Here is a 16,365-nt window from a genome sequence, read left to right as displayed (position 1 = left end):
TAATATTACTGGATTGGTCAGTTTACATATAACTAAATATTTATGCAGCTGAATATAACATAAAATATATACATACAATTGCATGTACATGTTGTACTGAGATCTTTTAATTATTATTCACTCTGCCACATGTTTCATACAAATTTTATAATTTTGTATTTACTGTAATGGTAGCAAAGTAATGTGCAACCAATTTATAATCCAATTGAATATTATTTGAAAACAAGACCTACAAGTTTGCTTGTGATTCATACCTATGCATCATAGCATACCAATTTTCAGTTTAACCAAGAAACATGTAACTCACTGCTGAATATGCTTTCAATTAAACACAATTATTGGATTTGTGGCAACTTGCGCTTCACCTTGCTTTAATATTTTATTGTGCTATGTTTATTCTTTGTTGCTACAGTGACTTCAGTGTTTTGTGTAGTGATTACGTTACCACAGTCAGTCATTCATTTGGTCACAGCTTCATGTGACAGATGCACATGCTGCTTTCAGTTTTGTTTAATGTTAATTACTGCCTCAGTTAAGTTTGAGTTACCTTTCGTTGTGAAGGCGTTTGTCAATAGTAAATTTTAATATGCTAACCCGCCTGTGATGCTGGAGGACAGCTTCTTCTAAAGATTCAGATGGCAATGGATTTCTACAGCTTAACCGAGCTCTATTAACAGCGGGAATAGTGTATCACAACGTGTTATAGGCCACAAATTAAGTGTTAGAATAGGAATTTAACTTTGTTTTCAGACCATCCTTAAGGACTTCTTTGCACCTGATTTTACACTTATGTGGTGTGTTACTGACATATATGTATGTAGTGAAGAAAAATGTGTGAGTATATTATTGTATTTATTACTGGTATTCCTTCAAATTTTGATGCAAAATAAAGGTAAGGCTTGATTCAAAGTCTACCGAACATTATTTTTTCCAAATAAAATCACGTTATTTGAAACTACAAGCGAAATAAAAATATGGAAGAAATAACATGGCATGCTGTTTGCTATAGACACTTACAATTAGGCGTATGTACTTTGGAGTAATAAAAAAGTGTGTTCATAATAAATTCACTTCAAGAAACCTGAACAGTGCAAAATTTCACAGATACACACTTCTTTGTGCAACTACTTTCAAGAAAAAGCCATATGAATCAATGCATTTTAATAGTAAGTGCGATAACAGAAAACCTATTGTAAGATATAAGAAATAGGTAAATATATGTATTATGTATTTTTGTGCAGGTTTATTCACAAACCTGTGGTATGCTTTGTTAGTAATTGGCAATCACTGTTATACCAAACAAGTGTTACTGTTTACAATCTCGAAAATGATGCAAACTTTTTTTGTGAATGATTATTTTGTCAAGGCCTTTTAAGCCGCCGTCTTAAAAAGCTGATAACACTTAACTTTACTCTTTTGAATTTGGTCACACCTCACTAACAAGTCATAAGCAATGGAGTTACTAACAACTGAGTCCTGCTTGTATTCAGGGTGAGATGTAACAAAATGCCTCATCCACTGTGCTGTAGTCATGTAGTCTCCTGTGAAAAATACGTTTATGTAAGTTGTTTTCAAAATAAAAACAAGATAATTGAAGATAAAATTGCAAACCTGATGCTCTGTTGCTGATAAAATCAAGATATTCATTGATCTTCAATCTTGTATCAATATCTACGTCAACACTACCCAAATATTTTTGGATCAGTAATATAAAACCAGGAAAAACATCTTTCTGCAAAACAATATTTTTAAGGTTGTATAAAAAAGAGACTAAAAATAAACCCAATGATGCTATAACTAAACTAATGTAGAGTATTAAATTTTGTCAGAAATGACCAAAGTCAACACTTTGTTTGCATAAACCTTTCCGTTGATGATGGTATTGATTGACATTTTCTGAAAATGTTCCTCAGTTAAGCTCTCATCATCACCTGTAAAAATTTAGCCAATACTGTTGCATAACAGATTACTCATGTTTAATTTATACTTGGGAATGCAAAAAGATCTTAACTAAATAGACCTACTAATTATATGGTTTTTGCAGTCAGAATTCCTGCAGCAACAAGAAACAATATTGCTTCGAAAGTAAAACTTCTCAAGGTTTATAGCATTGTTTTTCTGGGCTTTGGTCATGTTTGTATGCACCTATAAAAGCATTTTTTGAATGATTAATAGAGTGTTATGCCAAGTAAAGTACTTTTGAACATAAGCTAATATTTGTATAATTCGGCCAGGTGGTTATTTGAAAGTGCAAAACATTTAGCAATAGCTTTTAATGTTCTTTTTTATTGTTAGAAAGAATTAAAGGTCACATTTAGCCAACTGTGGATGATAGGTCATAGCTAAACTAACCGCTATTTTTGTTTGTTTAATGTGGTGGTAGAGTGGTAGTTAAGAAACTAATCTCAGTGCAAGGTTTATGATCCCAGTGCAAACATAACAATGTTATAGCAGCTAATGGCACAAAAACATTATTAAAAACCTTACATATGATAGTGGTATACAGAAATCCAGGTTGTATGTCAGAATAACTCGTGTCAAAAGAACAACAAACACAGATAAGGCAGCATTTTCAAAGTCGGTAAGTTGCACTTCACAAACTCTGAACTCAACTCTCCAGCCAATGTCGGAGCCAGGAGGAGGAGGTTTGAATCGCAACGAATGCCAATTGGTAGTCTGAATGTTCTAGAAAATGCAAGGCTTTTAAGGTCTATATTACAGGTAAGAGCGCTTGGTATGGTATGATAATGTTTATTCTCGGACTGAGGGAACTGTTTGCATGACTTAATCGTCGTGATGATTCCTCATGGCTTGAGCCCCGGTAACCGAACTAGCCTTTGTGCAAGTTCTGATTGTCACACATTTTTTATTTTGGTTTCTTGATTTTTTATAGTATAGTAATGATATTTTGATATTATAGTATAGTAATGATACAATTTTATAGTAATGACTTGCCCAAGGATTGTAAAAGTGCAAGCCAGGTTTGATTTGCATTATCAATGTAATGCCCATGGGCTAGGCATGAACGACACTCCTGTTCAGTGGTCCTGGAAAACATTTCCAGATTTGGGCAAAATGACATAAAATATTAAAAACCAAATATAAAATGTATTTCTGTCTGCCTTTCACTTTGACAAGCTTGGTAACTAGAGCTCGAGTAATGAAGAGTCATCGCTGAGCTTAAGTCACGCAAAAACTTTCCACAATCCAAGGATAAAGATTGTAATACCACCAGTTCAGGTCTACCCTACTCATGACAACATTCATTGCAAGCAAGTGTCACTGTTTGCATTTTGTAAGTATACTGGCAACTTTATAGTATTAAACTTAGGGTTTCAGTATGTTATTTGCTCTTTACCAGACTATTTTTGAGACAGGTGCCAGTGTATTCAGCATTATTATCAGGAGCTAGTTCATATTTAGATACAATTGTTATACTAATTGTTTTGTCCTGGTTGTATATTCATTTTTGTTTACAACAAAAAGGAAACATGTCAGCTTTCAGAATCTATGTGTCATAAATTTATAGATTACAACCTTTGCTTTTTTATACCTCAAAGTGATCAGTAACCTTTTTATCATCCACTTCAATATTATTTGTAAATAAAGTTAAAGGATCCCTCATCCATAAGTGTGCAATATGTTGTGCAAGTAATTGATCAACACCTGATTGCAAAATACAATGCCAGTTTGACATAAAAACCACAGTCACCTACAACACTGAATTATTTAATATGTTTATTTCTTTTTGCAATGTACTGTATATAAATGCATATGTATGTATGATTGTACAGAAGATACGTGAACTTATGATATATTGTATTAATTACCTGCATCTAGCAAAGTATATTTTGTCTCCATATCTATTTCAATTGCAACATCATTGAATTTTCTTGACTCTTTGTGCAAATAACTGTTAATGGAACCAAAGCGAGGTCTCCGAATGACTCTTCTGCAAAAAAGATGTTAATAAAACATTTTTATTACACTAGATGACAAAGGCTCAATAGTATATAACACTCGATATTATAAAAAGGTAAAAAGTAGCTATCAGTTTTCTTTACTTTCAGAAGCCGTCAAACAGGGTAAAACTAAGATCTCTATGATTTTGTTAGACTCTTAGAAAAGCATTTAAATACCTGGCTAGAACAATCAGAGAGTGGTATGGTCTTGTTTTTGTTTAGCCTGAGAATTACCCTACCAGTTGGCGTGCTTGAATGTCCTAGGTTGCCTGCAGACTTGGGTTAAAAACTGCCATGGAAGTAGCTAAAATTAGGTTTTTGAGGCCAAAAATATTCCGTTGTTGATACTGTGCCTCTGTTACAAAAGTCTGAAATTTTTTTTTTGATGGCATTTTGCGGGAGGTTATCCTCAAGGCATACTAAAACTATGTGCAAAATTTCCAAAATCTCTATGCGGAACTTTTCGAGTAATTACAGTTTTAGTAAATTCGCTGTATAATAAAACAAGATTTTATAGCATTTTCTGGCCCTTGACGACTCCTTCATATTTTTGGGTGGGTAGTTTTACTCACTCATTATTAACAAGTGGCTCAAGGCCACGTTCCTCACGAGTTCTGTCATCCACGCCTTGCTCAATAACTGGCCATCTCACATCAACATCTGCCAAATAGCCTCTCCATATAGGGGCTGCTGCACTTAGAGCCATCTAAAGATAAGTTTTCAATATGATGAAAGCAATAATACATAAAATTAAAATACATACTTAATGGTACATGCTTAAAACATACTAAAATATTCAGTAAGAAATATTAGGATAATAACACTATCTAAATCAGTGGTTGTTAAACTGTGTGCCACTACCCATTAATGTGTCATAAAACTTTTTAAAAGTATTTCTAATTTTAATCAAAATGCTTTATAAAAGGGGTATTACGACATGTGTCACCACAATATATTAGTCATAGAATAGGGCTTATAACTATGTGTGTGCTATTGTGACATCACTGAAATGTTGAAGTCCATAACATTTTTGGTGACAAGATTATAGTGTGCCATTGTGACAAAGTAATGGACGGTTGGCAGCGCTTGAATTTTTTCCAATTTTCTTACAATTTTCTTTAAACAAACTTAAACTATGTTTTAAATTAAACTTTCTTTTATTTCAATCACATTGTAATTAAAGGATGTTTTCATGTTGTGCAATGTACCAAATAGTAAAATGTGCCTTAAGTGAAATTGTATTTTATTAGTATTTCACAAATTAACATTGTTGAGGCCACGGATATAATGCGACACATGCCAAATACAACAGTTTATATTGTAAACATACTATAATTACCACTATTGGGCAAACAGGAGCTAACTGATCATAAAGCAGTTTTGTTTCATCCATATTGGAGCCTTGAATGGTTATTTGCAGACAACAATTCCCAAATCCAAAACTTGTGCTGTCCATATAGATATGGTCAGGTTTGGCGGCTTGATTCGCCTCTGGATCATTGAACTTTTCAATAAATGGAGATGGAGTGCTTGTATCTTTAAAAACTATGGAAATAAGAAAACTTGATTTTAAAAAAATGTCAATTTCATAAGATTTTTTATGGACAAAATTTAACTGTTAGAAGATATGTAATATCAGAAAAAAAATCTTGTTAACATAGTTTAATATTTTTGTTTGTTATTCGCAAATTAAAGCAATGTGTCTAAAACTATCTGTATATACATCATAGTTACAGTATGGTAAAAAAACAACTTTTCAGATAAATAAACAGGCGGAGTTTTAGTTTTCTTTTAATAAATGCAGTTTTTGCACTGAATTTTCTTTAATTAAAAAAAGAAATTAGTTAAAAGATATTTAGAAAATGTTTGGAGATAGTTTTGAAGTAATCCATCAGTAAAGTTATGACACTGTTATGATTGAACTTGACTGGAACAAGTTAACCTAAATGTTTTTTCTGATTCTTTTAGCAATTGAGAACTATAATAAAGTAGGCTGTGAGCTAGACCAAATCATGTTTTCTGATTCAGTTTGAGTTGTGAGTGTGACTCAAGTCAAGTATAGTCAATTTAAACTGGGACTTGTGACAAATCAAGTTAATGCCTTTAACTTAAAAACTATTTTGAGATCGCATAATACTGTATGCATGGCATTAAATTGGTTACTATAACGTCATGGATGTATACAAATTAGTCTGGTCGATACTTTTTAACAAACTTGTAATTGTTTAGAAAAATATTCATTTTGTAAAGGTCTTTTTGTACTTTGACAGATATCGTTACAACACTGAGTATTATGTTATTGCAAAAGTAGATTGAAGTTGCAAATTTCAGTTTTTGCTCGATGTACTAAGGAACCTTACTTGGTATATTGATAGACACTCTTTCACCTCTTCTTTCTCTGATGCTCCTTTCTAGACACCTAAAACTCGTGAAATTTTACACTATAAGTTAAAAATGAAACTTAGATTTAAAAACTATGCTTAATTGACATGCTTTCAATAAAGTGGTATATTCAATGAAAGAATTTAAAAAAATTAGTTCTAGCTGTGTGACATTACTGACAAAAATCTTGGGTGGCTTCCTATTGCTTCATTGGGAATAAATAGAGACTGACAAATTTGATTAGACTTTGCACTGTCAGCTTTGTATGAAGGATTTGTGTAGTTGAAACAGCCAAGTCTACGAAATCGCACAATGTACAGTATAAACATACACCCAGATTTTAGACGTAGTTATTAAAAGTAAATTCTTTAACTACAAAACGTTACCTGGGAAATGCAGTTAGAGTCATTATTTGTTCATTGGGTTGAAGCAATTCTTGTATTTCTTTTCTCCTAAGAGTAAATTCGTATGGAATATTTAATGTAATGTATTCAAAGGTTTGCAAACAGAAAGCTGATTCTTAAAAACAAAATTCATTGCTCCATGATTATCTAATAGCAAAATTTCAAATGCCAACAAATACTGCAACGCCATTAATTTGCTTACCTCATTTCCATGTTACTCTCAACATATTTAAACTGAGCCATATCTCCTTGATAAGGTACACCTGGTGTTCCCTCAAGCATGTGACTAGCATATTCATGTCTCCACGAAGATGGTAAGCTAAATATATAACGCATGAAATGATGAAAGTAAGCAGAAACTTACCAATTTATACCGGCGTGTAAGCCCTTTCATTTTTGCTATTGCGATAGCCGGTTTTTCACAACTCGAACGTCATCTTAATAACTTAAGTTAACGCTTGCGCGTTTTGTTTGTCAGCGTTTCTAAAAGGTTTTATGCGATTGTGAGCGCATCGATTCAACGTTTATTGCAAAACACAACAATTGATCAGGACTTGTTCAGTTTACTAATAGTTGAAGGGAATAAAGAAACAACTTCTTTAGATGGCAGGTGTTCTTACTGTTTAACACTGTGGCAGTCAAGAACGTATTATTTTGAGAAAAAACCTTATTGCTGAAATATAGTGGCGTTTTAGTGATCGGGTTGTCATTGTTTTGGTAGATACAGTACTAAAATAACTGGAATCCTAACGTTAGCGGTATAAATGCTGCCTGTATGTATTAAGCGACTATTAAATGTCCCTTATGACCTGGGACGCATTGACAATGTTATAAGCGCCGGAACTCTGCAAGACCTAACGAAGCCTATCATTTCTTATGCTGTTTGTATACATGTCGCACAGACCGATAGCTATTTCGTCATATTGTTTACCATTATAGGCTATCTGACGTTACTCTGAGTTGGTTAAGAACGAGCAAACAAGAATCTTTTATAACGTGTGGTTCTATGAATGCTGCGTAAATGTAACCAGGTAATATCTTCTGGTTAGTTTGAAGTTACTCTTGTAAACAATTTTTATGGGATTGTATATGAACAAATCGAATGAGTGAATCGATGTAGCCTAATAAATACACATTTCTTGTAGCTTGAGAGGGGGCTTACCTGGGCGTCAACGCTTTTCGAAATACCCACAGTGGAGTCAGATACACCAAAAACGCTATAGCACTAACCCTTTTGTCAACCCTGTATGGTCGACAAAAACAAATCACTGCAAGACAGCGCATCTGTATTCACCACCCGTCGATCAATTGCAGGCAATGCGCCAAATTTGCCAAATAAATTACCCTGGCAAACAGGTTACAAATAAGATAAAACCCGTGTTGGTCTAAATACAACGTAGCTGTCGCATCTAGTTTTATTTCGTTAGTTTCACTTCGCTGTTAATGACATGGTAATTTGGCACAGTTGCAAATTTACTAAAGTCTGATATGTTTCCAAATATCAGAGGAGTTGTAAACCTTCCAATATCGTTATGCATTGTGTCTGTTTATAGTTTTCAGCGAAATGACGTTGCTTAATCTTATGTTCCAACTTCCAACAACACGTAGCCTACAGAATAGAAGTATGCCCAAACGTTTATGATGCCGCTTATGGAGGCTAGTTAAGGAAACTACCGAGGATATTCATAGTGTAGTTGTTAACTGACTGAGGAAATTACTGAAAACTTTCCAGCTTTTCTATGACAGCAAACCTTAAGTTCTGTTTGATTACCTGGCTACACAATCGATCCATGGTATTTCCTAACGCTAACCTCTTTATTGCTTTGAGAACTTGTTTAACATTGACCGTAATCTAGGCATCAGGCGGAAAAAGATTTTCACAACCAAAACTGATTAAAACGTAATTACTAGGGCAACCAGTTTTTTGACCTAAAAATTTTAAATTTTGACCTCATTTTGACCTTAAAAGTTTACATTTTGACCTAAAAAGTTTACATTTTGACCTTATTTTGACCTAAAAAGTTTAAATTTTCACCTCATTTTGAAAAACGCTGTACTGACAGTCTCTACACTGTCTACAGCAACTTTCTAATCTAAAGCTGCATTTAAAAATGACAAAATGCTTTTCTAGTGTTGACTTTTTTTTCGTTTCTGCGTATTAAGATTGACAACTTGCAGTTTCAAATGCAATGACGTCACATCGTGACGTCACCAAACGCGCTGAAAAGCCTTCCCTCTCTTTGTGGCTTTGGTTCTAAGTAAAATTTGCGGGACTGGAATTGTTTGCGGTACAAGAAAAGAGAAAAACGGAAGAATAATATTACAAAATGGTTACAAAATTACAAGTTTAATAGATTTTGACCTAAAAAAAAGACCTAACGAAACAATTTGACCGTATTTTGACCTAACGTAACATTTTGACTTTATCTGACCTAATAACTTCTATACCACACGTCGTACAAAGCTGAAACTTGTTTTGTGCTTGTTTCATAGCATTCTGAGCAGGTAAAAAAAAATTGACCATATTGACTTTTGGTTGCCCTAGTAATTACACTTAACATTATCGCAAGAGAGATTGATTAACTTCGAGATGAACATTTGAAGAAAACGATGTAGTAAAAGGAAGGTTGATTTTGAAAGACTTAAAAAAATTCAAGTATAACTGTCAATGTTTTGCAGAATTTAGAAACTTGCTTTTGGTGCTAATGATGGAGCCTCTTGCCTTCAATAAGTTTAGCGCAGGGGTGTCCAACCTTTTTGGCCAAAAGGCCACATGCGATTTACGAATGATTGCGCGGGCCACTAGAGTGTTTACTGCTAATTTCTAATTAAAACCCTCACACCAAAATTCTAATCTTAGAAATAAAATTTGATGCAATAAAATTAACTTGAACACTTGTGCACCCCTGCACTAGAGACTATAGTATATTATCTATCTATTGCTCTATTATCCATATTATGTATTATCTCTACTATCTATTGCTTTATAGTATAGAGCAATAGACAAAAAGAAAGCAAACAATAAATGCCAATTTCTCGGAATGTAAGTTCGCCATAAATTACATAGGCGATTCAGTTGATAATTTAAGGCATTTCGAAAAATACCGCGCGGGCCACTCAGAACCAACCCGCGGGCCAAATGTGGCCCACGGGTTGGACACCCCTGGCTTAGCGTATTACACTAAACAGTAAGAATAAATAAAACGTCAATCTTTGTCTATTAAGAGGTGCGCCCAGTAGCGAACAAAAGCAGCTGAGACACTTTGTGTTGGAATAATTTTAACACATTCGCGTCATGGCATTGGTTAGACTGCTAGTTTTAAAGTAAGGTCGAAGAGTCAAACAAGAGAGACACTGTGTCAATAAGTAAACCATAACATTTTATCTTAATCTTTTTTTGAAGGACGCTGTTTAAATGGTTTAGTTGCATTGTCTGTCATCATTATTTACAACTTAACAAACCTACACATAAACATGCTACGATGTAAACAAAATAACGAAAGTTCAATGCTGACTGAAAGTTTTTCAATGACGTCGACGGTCAATGATTTTCTAGAACACGTCAAACAGAGTTTGACCGTTAATTCGCTTGCAATTTTTTTACTTTAGTTGTCTGAAAGGTAACAAAGAATGCACTGTTATCCGCACGTATGATATTTCGGCTGATGAGATACAGCTTATTGATCAGACTGTATGTCTGAGTTATAAGTTCTCTCTGTTTTTTGGCCCGACATTTTTTCTCAAAAAGAAAGCTTGTTTGCGTGAATTCATATTTAAGCGGTTTTATAATAACTATCTAAAAACAAAACTGCATCTAAAGTTGTAACTTATCTAAAGTTGTTTGGTGAATCTAATTTAAACTATACAATTAATAAAGATAAGCTTCAAATCGAAAAATAGAAATGATATATCTTACTTGACTATGCCACTATTTTCTTTTTCCTGCAGAATATTGCAAATCTCATCTCCTCTCAGGGAAAGTTGAACTTTGCGATTTTTATGGTCAAAACGAATTACCATGTATTCAACCTGTTACCAAAATATTTACAAAATGAAAAAGAAAAGTATAAACTTAAAAAAATAGTTTCATCAGTTTAATCAAACTTTTACCTCATCGCCCCATTTTAGGATGTCCACCGGCCTCTCCAAAAGTCTCTGATAGTTATTTAAAAATTGAACGATACCATGCTTTTTAACGTACTTTGCATATAATTTAATTTCGTTCCAGTTCAAAGACTCACCATCGTATTCTAATATACCCATAGTTTTCCACTTGGCACTACTTACTATTTGCTTCCCTGCTGTCAAAAAAAATTGTTTTAAGTGGGTAGGCTACTTAGGCCTATTATCTATTTTTTTTATTCTAGCATATCAGGACGTTACGATCCAATACCAAGGTGTCAGACAATACAATCCTGGCTTGCCAGTCAAGTAGTAACCCACAATGATTCGTATACCCTTCAGCCTAAATGCTTTATTCTATAAAAAAACTTAAGAAACTTTTGAGATGAAGACGTAAAAATGCGCTGTTTGGTGCAATGTACGATACACAACAAATCCATCATAACCTAGCTGGGAATTGTGCCAAAACTGAATGCAATTATATACTGCCAGACAACGCCCTTGTTATAAGAAAACACGCTGAATACATGTTAAAAAGTTTATCTGACCAACCCCACATTAGTTCTGCATCACCGCTATAGCGTATCGAGATTTTGTAAAGCATTAGAAAACACTATCATATTCACAAGCATATACCGTCAAACCTCTTCTTAGTCAAGTACAGTACCACAAGTTACTCTACTGTATTTACCGACATAAAATTATTAGCTTTTAACTAATATTAGACTATTCTGTTACGTTGTCATCTAATGTCTTTCCAATACATAGTTTTCAAAGACGTTGGCTATCCAGTTTGAATCAGTCTATAAACCATTCATTTAATAGGAAATTGTAATTCAGTTAAAGTTAACTCCTTTGGATAACTACCTTCTTTAATGTATCACATAAGTACATAACATCATACGAAAAATAGATAGATCATTCAAAAAATTTACAATCGTTTTCACGTTTCGTTTTATGTAAACTTAACAGACACTCGCGCTGTCTCTGAACTAGAGTTTGTTTATGGTTCAATGCATACTGAAATTGGATAACGCATGAAAGAGCAAGTAAACAACTTCCGTGGTTACAGCTGTCATTCAAAGATTCAACAGCCGTAGTGATATAAAGATAAGCTTGAACCACTCCCATAGAAAGTCTTATTCTGGCCCGTTTGTACTTTGACGCTAGCTCATTGGCGGTTTGAACCCAGACTCTTTTATTCACAAGTCGAGCTTGTGGTCTGAAATTTAGTACTGTAATAGTGATTGCAGTATAGGCAGAGGTGGGCAGTCGGTACTTTCAAAGCACCGTCGGTAACGGTACTGGTACTTGGCAAAAAAATGTACCGACGGTTCCGGTATTCGGTACTATTTTGAAAAAAGTAGTTCGATATTTTGCCGGTACCGGTACTTTTCGTGTAAAAGATGCTGCTGCAAATGCAATATTTTCCGCAATTATGCCCCGGTAGAGGTTACTCCTGGTCAAGACATATGTGACGTTACTCGTTCACAATTTTACTTGACATTTCTAGCTTAAAAAAGATCAACATATGCCAAAATTGGTATTAAGGATTAATTAAAATGTGTTTTTGAACACATACTTGTTAATTTCTTATTAATTTTGAACTAATCACGTGAAAAGTACCGAGTACCGGGACTGACTGAAATTTCTTGAAAAAGTTATTCGGTACTTTTTTTCAAAATAACGACGGTATCGGTACTGCCCACCTATGAGTATAGGCTACTACTCCACATGAGTACCAGCAGTGCTTTTAATATTTTGTAAAGTGGATTTTGGACGGAGTTATATTTGAAATAGCCTAAGTTCAGTTACGTGGGCTTTACTCGATACTCGCGTCACCTGGGATTCTTTATATTGCTCTGGGTAAAGGGCAACCCTCGCGTTATAAAAAAGATGTGCTAAAAAAACAGATAGGCTGGACACAAAAGGGAAAGTCACTACTTAAACGAAAGAAGGAAATAAATAAAACGTAATGTCTAACTATACGAGCGTTGTTCTATAGGCCTAGTTGGCTTGTGATTGTTCCATTATAGACACTGTAAAAATTAGCGTTTAATAATGACCAGTATAAATGCTGCCTACATTTACCAAGGGACCATTATAAATGTCTCTTGTGGCTACTATGTACTATGCTACCTGTTTAAGCTTGAAACACGATACTTATAAGTTTTCGATGATCAGCTGTTAGTAAAATGTAACTTAGGATGACGTAGAGCCAGTGTAGACTGAGGTTCATTGTTCGATATTGACTCAAATCTAACACAAAATTCTGAATTGGTTAAAAACAAGCAAACAAGAATAAACTAGCGTGTTGTCTCAAATCCGGGCGATATAAAGAATATGAAAACACGAAAATGTGTAGGCTATATCGGAGCTTACACAAAGGTGAGATCGGTAACTGAGGCTCGAGCGGTGAGGAATTATCGCCGAATCATTTCATAAGTTTAAGGCGTGCTGATACTTTATTCTGGCCAAAGACAAGAATTGACATGCCGATGCTATACGAATAGAGTCAGATACCCTAAAAGTACATCTGACCTGGTTACAATACAATAAGCTCATTTGTGGTACAGTGAGGCGGCCGGACAAACTAATCTCGGCCGGATCCGGCCCGCGGGCCGTAGTAGACTTCGGAATAAAATGTTACCTTTGTTTTGAGATAGTGACGTAAGAAGGTATAGCAACATGCATATCAGTATTGATGCAAGCCCATGTTTGCAGAATTTGCTGTAGAAAAATCAAAAATAAAGTTAACCTTCAGAGTTCTATCCTATATCTTGTGTTTTTAATTTTAACGATAATGAAATAAGCGTTGTGGTTGAAATTATGTAAATTGAAAGATTATGTTAGCGTTGTAAGCAATCACAAGGCCCAAGCTTCTACAAACGTGTCGAGAAAATTTAAATTTATGCCTACAGTCTTACACCATTTCGTGTCTTATGCAATGAAGTGCACGATTTTTTATGATATAAGTAGTCGGTCTAGTACACAAGTTGCTAACTCGCGATGTTATTCTGGTCTTCAGTGGAATTGGAATAAATTACGATGTCACTAAATAGACATTTCATGTTGACAAACTTTGTCGAGTTGAATGCAAATACAACAGTATCAGAATTCTGGCTGCGGAAGATTTCATGACCAATAGATATGAGTCTCATTCAATTTGAACAGAATAACGTAAGCTATAACCTCGCAACCATAGTTGTGGCCTGCGGCTCAATACCAATTGAAGCAACAAATAAACATTTGGTTACAAATGTTGCATAACTTCAATCATAACACTTATTTCATTTAATTAATTATAGTTATCGATATGCGTACAAGTTTTTATACCTTCTAAACGTCACTCTCAATCTAAAGAAAGGCAATATTTAATGCCAATGTAGGTTGGTAATCATGAGATATTAACGGTTTAAAAAGTGTAATCCGGTGTAAAAATTTATACCCCTACTACGGAGCAAGTTGTTACTCATTATATATTTCCATTATAAACAAAGAATTTCGTTGAAAGTTAAATTTTTCAAAATGGAAGTAATGTCTCTAATAATAAAATCAGAATATGGTCGCAAAGAAATTTCAAGCACAGTTGTTTGCCTCAACCAAAACAGTGGTGGAATTAACAGTTCAACAGAAGTTTCTGGCCAAACACTCTTTCTGCAGCCTCTTTCATTACCTCTATTGGTTTCCGCTGTTTTTCCTTACCATTATCACTCTCCTGCTATTAAACATAAAAACTAATTATTTCACCGTAATCAGGTCACGCAGTCAGTTGCAAACAACAGGGGTTGTTTGGTTAGTCGCTAAGAGAGCATATATAGGCATGGGAGAAGTTGATTTTAGCTGTTTAGAGTTTAGACCTAGACTAATTAAAATAGCCTAATTTACTTTCTTGTAATTTCCACTACAACAACTAAAACGAATATTGAAGGCCTAAACAAATAATTGCAATAAACTACTTTATATTGCTCTTACTGGGCGCTGTTTGTCGCCCTTCCAAAAATATGACGTCAGACTTAAATATGTGATTTTGTTGCACGAATTTTAGCTTTGTTTCGTAAGCTGCAAGCATGTTCTTATGCATTGTTTTCTCTACCAAAAACAATTGTCCTTATGTTATTGCGTGGAATTTCGACCTGGTTTCACAACATTTTAAAACCGATTGCTTAAGACGAATTGTAAAAAAAAACGAAGATGTTCGAATGAATAGTTAAATTATTTAATGAGCAGATCTTATAACGAAGGAAAAACTTGTTTAATATCTTCTGATCGGCTAGCAGTAATATTTTACAATTTGGTCACAAGACATTTATTTTGTTGATGCTTTGTTTATGTTTACAGAACGTGCTTCCTCGATGATTCGTATCTCGTTTCGTTTAACCGACATTGGATTATCCGGTCGCCTGATGACGTAACAACTCAATATAACAAAGCTGTGAAGCTTCCTGTAGCTTTTGCCATGCGTTATGCGACGTCGACGTCAATGATTTTCAACAACACGTCAAACAGGTTTTAACGAATAATTCGCGCGTAACTTTCTTTACTTTTATTGTTTTCATAAGAATATTTATTGTTACGTATTGCCATTTCATTTCCTTTCAGGAAAAGTTGAACTTTGCGATTTTTATGGTCAAAACGAATTACCATGTATTCAACCTGTTACCAAAATATTTACAAAACGAGAATGAAAAGTATAAACTTAAAAAATAGTTTCAGCAGTTTAATCAAACTTTTACCTCATCGCCCCATTTTAGAACGTCCACCGGCCTCTCCAAAAGAGTCCGATAGTTATTTAAAAATTGAATTAAAGCAAAATACCATGGTTTTTAAAATACTTTGCATATGATTTTACTGCACAAATAATTTGCTGTTATTTCACTCCACCCCAAAGACTCGCAATCATATTTTAAAGGCTGCACTTTCTGTTTTAATAACTTATAGCTACCCAAAGCTTTCTACCTGGCACTGCTATTCGCCTGCTTGCCGACGGTAGAATTTTTGTGTAAGTAGCCTATATCCGCATTTTCCGTGGTTCTTGTTTCAGCAAATTAGTACGGGACATTGCAAACCAACATCAACTATCTCTATGGCTAGCCAGTCAGCTAGCAATACCTTGGATCGAATATTCTTTAGCCTAAATGTGTAAAAACATGAGCAACGTTTGAGACGAAGACGTAAAAATGTATTGTTTGATGAAATGTACGTCACACAGCAAATCCGTCTCAACCTTATTGGAATTCCAGTGCCAAAATTATACTCAACTATCTACTACCAAACTAAAGCTCTTGTTACACAAATTACTAAACAAATTTGAAAAAGGTTGATCTTGTGGCATTTAGTGCCACACTCACATGCCACATGGCATTACCCCTTTAACTTTTCGCACTTCTCGGCGCATTCCTCACATGATTATAATTGGGTGTGCTATATATATGCTTGTGCTGGCAGAATGTCTTATGTTTCACGAGCTCGAATAAACGTTTTAGTTTGAGATT

The 16,365-nt window shown here is 34.4% G+C and overlaps 1 protein-coding gene across 2 annotated transcripts; it reads right to left on the bottom strand.

Annotated features, from left to right (window-relative positions):
* Nucleotides 1-833: 833 nt before the first annotated feature.
* Nucleotides 834-11,068, bottom strand: LOC143463813 (glutamate--cysteine ligase catalytic subunit-like). 2 transcript variants are annotated; one of them, XM_076962116.1, is made up of 15 exons: nt 10,859-11,068; nt 10,665-10,777; nt 6,951-7,067; nt 6,731-6,796; nt 6,525-6,641; nt 6,323-6,381; nt 5,302-5,507; nt 4,535-4,668; nt 3,831-3,952; nt 3,554-3,666; nt 2,488-2,685; nt 2,025-2,145; nt 1,864-1,931; nt 1,612-1,732; nt 834-1,541 (listed from the first exon to the last, which is right to left on the bottom strand). In XM_076962116.1, exons 1-15 carry the CDS (start codon nt 11,009-11,011, stop codon nt 1,372-1,374), a joined length of 1,878 nt encoding a protein of 625 aa, XP_076818231.1. In that variant the 5' UTR covers nt 11,012-11,068; the 3' UTR covers nt 834-1,371. The 2 variants fall into 2 exon arrangements, with proteins under 2 accessions (XP_076818231.1, XP_076818233.1); XM_076962118.1 differs by lacking the exons at nt 10,665-10,777; nt 10,859-11,068 and adding an exon at nt 7,911-8,134.
* Between the last annotated feature and the right edge of the window lie 5,297 nt (nt 11,069-16,365).

The sequence above is a fragment of the Clavelina lepadiformis genome, chromosome 1 (assembly GCF_947623445.1).
Source record: "Clavelina lepadiformis chromosome 1, kaClaLepa1.1, whole genome shotgun sequence".
In the NCBI taxonomy this organism is placed as follows: Eukaryota; Metazoa; Chordata; class Ascidiacea; order Aplousobranchia; family Clavelinidae; genus Clavelina; species Clavelina lepadiformis.
The sequence above is the reverse complement of the archived record's forward strand: the minus strand, read 5'-3'. Positions and strand labels throughout refer to the sequence as shown.